Raw genomic sequence first — 5519 nt, 5'->3', positions numbered from 1 at the left:
AACAATTACTCTAAATATCTTGCTTTAGTGAGTCCAAAAACTTCAAAGGCTAAAACCAATAATTGTTTGAAAACTTAAGGATTTTTATAATAATAGTCCTTTAGTTTAAGGGAAAAGCATACCAACAAGGAAAAAAGTAAAATTAAAACTTCAAATACAAAAAAATGATAAAAATTGAAAATAAACATTAAATACAAGGGTGAAATATGTAATATTTTAGCATGTGCATCAAAATTGAATGAATGAATCACAAACCGTCAAACACATATTGTTAGTTTCTGACGGCCGACAAAAAAAATAAAAATCAGAATTTCTTAAGTGGTTTTACGAATCGTTCGGGTAAATAACAATATCCATTCACTAATCTTCTCTTCCATTAGGTAATTTGTGGGACGTGATTACACTTTCAATCATCTTTCCTCTCTCTGTAATTTCAACAACGGAAGTATCATCATTGATCGGAGAAATTCTCCATTTTCCGATCACACACAAGGGATCACAATTATACTCTGTGTATTCCCATAAAAATGAAACGATTATTCAGTTCCAAAGCTCTCACACCTATTGAGCTCGTTCATCACGTCCGTGATCTTCTTACCTTCGTAAATGCAAATCCGGATATTCGTGAAGCTAAACGCCAAGAGAAGGTATACATGCATGTGTATTGCATAATCTATAACGTCTCTGCATGAAGATTTCAACGTTGGTTTTAGGGTTAAGTTTACTGAAATTATAGTTTTCATTCAGGCTCGCGAATTAACGAGACTTATTCATGAAATGATGGTAGTACTTTTTGGCGATGAAACGTCGCAACCACATTTAGAGCCTTGTTCCAAGTTAACTCAGGAGTTCTTCAAAGAGGATATATTGCGTCTTCTAGTTGTTTATCTTCCAAATTTGGATCCTGGAGTACGTTCGATTTTTTCTTGTTTTCATCACCCAAAATATCGATGAATTTGGTGTTATCTTTGATTCTTTCAGGCACGTCAAGACATCACCCATGTCGTTGCAAGTCTATTAAGGCAAAAAGTTCATAATCGATGCATTGCTGCTGAATATCTAGAGAAAAACACCGATATTCTCGATATGTTGATACCTGGGTAAACTTTTGAATTATCAAAAATAAGCATATGTACGTTACATTATTGTATATATAATAAAATATCGTTGTAAAATGCTAAATGTTCAGCTATGATGATCCAGAAGCTGCTATTTCCTATGGTGCTATTTTGAGAGACTGCGTTTGGCATCAGGTTGCTGCAAAGTGAGCATGCATTTGATTTGCTATAATTCAATTATTATTAATGGAGTAAATATTTACTTTATTGATGATGAAATGAAATGCGTAGATTGCTTACTTTGGGTAATTGATGTTGTAGATATATCTTGGAATCGAATCATATGCAAATGTTTTTCGACTTTCAACATGATCCGAATTTTGACATAGAATCAGATGCAGCAGCAACGTTTAAGGAGCTATTAACCAGACATAAATCAATCGTTGCTGAATATCTTAACAATAATTACGATTGGGTAAGTGTTATGATTTGTATAATATCGTCTTTTGTAATATAATCCAACGTAATGAGAAGTCAAGATTCTATTGCATGACATGTTTGAGTGATTTCACATTCCTACGTGTTTGGTTCATGGATTTCGAGTGAATCGTATGAATCGGAATTCAAGATTTTGTTACCTATGTATCGTGGTTGCAGTTCTTCATGGAGTATAATAAGCTTCTGGAATCGTCTAATTACATCACCAGAAGGAATGCAATCAAGGTTTACTATTCTTCACCTTCAAATCTTTTATTAAATTCATGTTTTTTGTAATTAATTAACAAAATTTAAAAATGTTTCACAGCTTTTAGGAGCGATGTTACTCGATCGATCGAATACTGCTGTGATGGTTCGATACGTGAGCTCATTGCAAAACATGAGGATTCTCATGAATCTTCTCCGAGATTCAAACAAAACCATACAATTGCAAGCTTTCCATGTCTTCAAGGTAATTCAAGATTCCAGTGATGTTCTTTTACCAGATCTAAATCTAATTGTGTTTCTGTTCGTCATCGGATTCAGCTTTTCCCTGCAAATCAAAACAAACCGCCGGATATCGTCAACGTTCTAATTGCAAATCGGAGCAAACTCATTCGATTCTTCAGTGATTTCACTTTCGATAAAGGTGATATAAATTCTTTTCATGTATACATAATTTCATTTGTGTTTTCAAAATCTGCAACTTAATTGGGAATTTATTTTTGAAATCGTAATCTGATTTAGCCGATGAGCAATTCGAAGCGGATAAAGCTCAGGTGGTGAAGGAAATCGCGACACTTGTCCCTAGTTGTCCCACGTGCTCCAGTGAATGTGATGGAGTTTCTTGTTAAATTATGTTTATTTTTTATTTATCGAATTCTATCAGGTTTTTTACTTTTTTTTTTATTATTTCTTTTTGTTTTTTCCCTGTAAATCTTAACTTGTGTATATATATATATTAGGGATATATATACACTAAACTCTCAATATTTTCACCGATTTGATAAGAAAGTTCTAAACTTTATTTTTTTTACAATAAAGTTTAAATTACCGGCAATTTTTGGCATTTTTACCATTTTTTCCGGTTAGCCGGTAAATAGGAATTTTTTGTCAAAAAAATAAAGTTTAGGGCTTTCTTGTCGAATCGCCAATTAGGACTTTACTTTCAAAAAAATAAAGTTTAGGACTTTGTTGTCAAATCGTTGAAAATATTAGGACTTTAGTGTATATATCATTTTTTGTTAGAAATTTAATGGTATGATACTCTTTAAGCATAAGAGTTATTGAAACATTCTTTAGTCAGCTAGATCATATTGAAATTCTTAACGTTTGCTTCTTGTTAAATCGTTATTTTAATCTCAACAAACCGACATTGAAAAATATGGAGATAATCAAGAAAGAAAGAAAGAACCAGGGTTGTGTTGACTTTTTGCAGTCCCAAAAATAGAGAAATAAGAAAAAAAAATAAAAAAAAATAAAAAAAAAAACCGAAATCGCCCTTCTTTTCTTTCTCAACATTCTCATATTTTTTATTAGGCATGTATTGTTTGTGTTTATATAATTTGTTCCCACTTTTTAGTTCAAGATTTAGAGACAAAAGCAAAAAAAAAAAACTTTTACAAGGGTGAAAACACATGTAAATTGAACACTTGGGAAAAAAACGGTTAGATTTTACAATGTTAAGGCAATAAAAATCTAAACTTTTGGAAAAAAAAAACATTAAAATAAATAAAGAATATTAGATTAAGTAAACTATAAAATAAATTGAACATTTGTGAAACTAAAGGTTCCGATTCATTAGATCCGCCTTGCATTACAATTTTTTAACATGTTCTCCTACGTTAGCATATTTCATCGCAATCGCCAAATCGTTTTTATAGATCAAAATATGATTAACTAGAAGTTGTTGGTCCCGTGGTGTGGAGAGACTTACATGGATTCATGCATAATGTATTTTAGACTAAATTAGTGTACGATATTAAAAAAAAAAAAAAAAAAAAAAAAAAAAAAAAAAAAAAAAAAGAAGGTGTCATACAAAAAAGATATTTATATAGTTTTTGGTTACAGCTGCAACCGAATTTTACATTGAGACATCGTAACACTACAACATTAACCCCTTATGGCGACGACAATTTCTGACCTGTACCACATATCGTCGGTACTAAGTCATCGGAATAGGCCTATCGGGATAGGTCAAAATAGTCGTCGTCATAGGTTCCCCCAATTCCGACGGCATGTCGTTGGTAAAGGTTTCGTCGAGGATATTTTCGAAAAAAAAAAAATTATTAATTACCTTTGACGACAACATGTCGTCGAGATAGCTTAACGACGACATGTCGTCGTGATAGGTACAAGCTATAACGACAACTTGTCGTTGCTACATGTTTTTCAGTTATTGATTAGATACCCATAGCAACGACTTGTCGTCGGGATTGCCACTAGTTGTTTTTTTTATAATTATTATTTTTTTTACAGATTTTGTACATTACCATTCCTGTATTTTTAACATGTCCAAAAACTTTGCAGCATATATCAATTGAGATACAATAACTAGCTACCATTGTTCAAATTCAAAACATCAAATTCAAGTTTAATATTACAATAAGTACTTACCATTGTTCAAAATAATACAAAACATCAATCATCATCATCATCATCATCATCTTCTTCTTCTTCTTCTTCTTCTTCTTCTTGACAAATTGTTGAGAGGGAATTTCCTTGTGTGTTAGAGTTGAATAGAAAGTTAGAAAATGATGGAAGTTGGAACTTAGGAATACATGACGTCAATGATACATTATATTGTTGCAAGTATTCTTGTATTTGTTGTGTATCAAATTGGGATTAAGATTGGGAAGATTTGGAAGTGGAAGGCCGTCCATTTGGAATTAAACTGAAGTTGGCGGTTGGTCTCCTACTGTAACACCTAAAGTTTTGAAGTCCAAGAAAGGAAAGAAAACCCTAAGTTTAGGGGTCGACTCGGCGAGTCCAAGGAGGGACTCGGCAAGTCCGAGCGGGATCTGGGTCGAGGAGTAAGTGACCGACTCGGTGAGTCGGCCAAGGTGACTCGGCGAGTCTGGTCTGTGCGTGGAAAACCCTAAATTCGGGACTTGCAGCCTATATAAACATCTTAATCTTCTTCCTAGGGTTCCTTACTGCCTCTTTAGCCCTGGATACCAAACCCTAGTCGTCATATCCATTGATTGAGCCAATTATTGCCTTGAAGAGTGCATTAAGCTTGGAGAAAGAAGAAGAATCTTGAGAGTGCGAAAAGGGGGTTGTAGATCCGGGATTGGGAAGACATTTCTGAGCTTTTGGAGGTAATAAGCTAGTCCTTGTACTCCCTTGCACCTAGATCTATGTGTGTGTTAGGCATTCTTGGCATGATAGTAACCATTTCGAGCTAGAAGTCCAGATCTGAGGTTGCTACCTCAGATCCATGCTTGTTTTGGTCTAGTGTCCCATAAAGTATCTGCCCTTGAGCTGATTATGGAGCCTTCTTGCCTTAAACCCTAGTTTATGGGGTATTGTGCCTAGATCTCCTTCTCTACACGTAAAGTTTGCAACTTTACGTGAGGAATAGGCTTGGGAAGGATAGATCTACAGTTTGGAGTCCATGCATGACTCCAAAGTCCTCTACATGTATGTAGATTTGAATGGACTCGGCGAGTCCTTTGAGTGGACTCGGCGAGTAGCTTGAAGATGAGGAGGAACTCGACGAGTGGGATGAACAACTCGTCGAGTCGGATGAAGTTGGGCATGAACTCGACGAGTTGGAAGAACAACTCGGCGAGTTGGATGAAGATTGCCTTGTACTCGGCGAGTCTGTCCTTAGACTCGGCGAGTCAGGTCGCGGAACCCCAAACCCTTCGAGTTAAGACTTGAGTCAGCGAGTCGAGCAAGGACTCAGTGAGTTGGACAGGACAAGATTCGGGAATCAGTAGACTCGGCGAGTCAGGGGATGACTCGGCGAGTCAAGTCGCG

The 5519-nt window shown here is 35.2% G+C and overlaps 1 protein-coding gene across 1 annotated transcript; it reads left to right on the top strand.

The window, feature by feature from the left end:
* Positions 1 to 400: 400 nt before the first annotated feature.
* Positions 401 to 2473, top strand: LOC145074070 (putative MO25-like protein At5g47540). The gene is made up of 9 exons (XM_079020505.1): positions 401 to 647; positions 748 to 909; positions 982 to 1100; positions 1190 to 1264; positions 1380 to 1533; positions 1716 to 1781; positions 1864 to 2007; positions 2082 to 2184; positions 2283 to 2473. Exons 1-9 carry the CDS (start codon positions 528 to 530, stop codon positions 2387 to 2389), a joined length of 1050 nt encoding a protein of 349 aa, XP_078876631.1. The 5' UTR covers positions 401 to 527; the 3' UTR covers positions 2390 to 2473.
* The last annotated feature ends 3046 nt before the right edge of the window (positions 2474 to 5519 follow it).

This window comes from Lactuca serriola, chromosome 9, assembly GCF_051521515.1.
Source record: "Lactuca serriola cultivar US96UC23 chromosome 9, Lser_US96UC23_V15, whole genome shotgun sequence".
In the NCBI taxonomy this organism is placed as follows: domain Eukaryota; kingdom Viridiplantae; phylum Streptophyta; class Magnoliopsida; order Asterales; family Asteraceae; genus Lactuca; species Lactuca serriola.
This window is presented reverse-complemented; position numbering and strand designations above follow the sequence as displayed.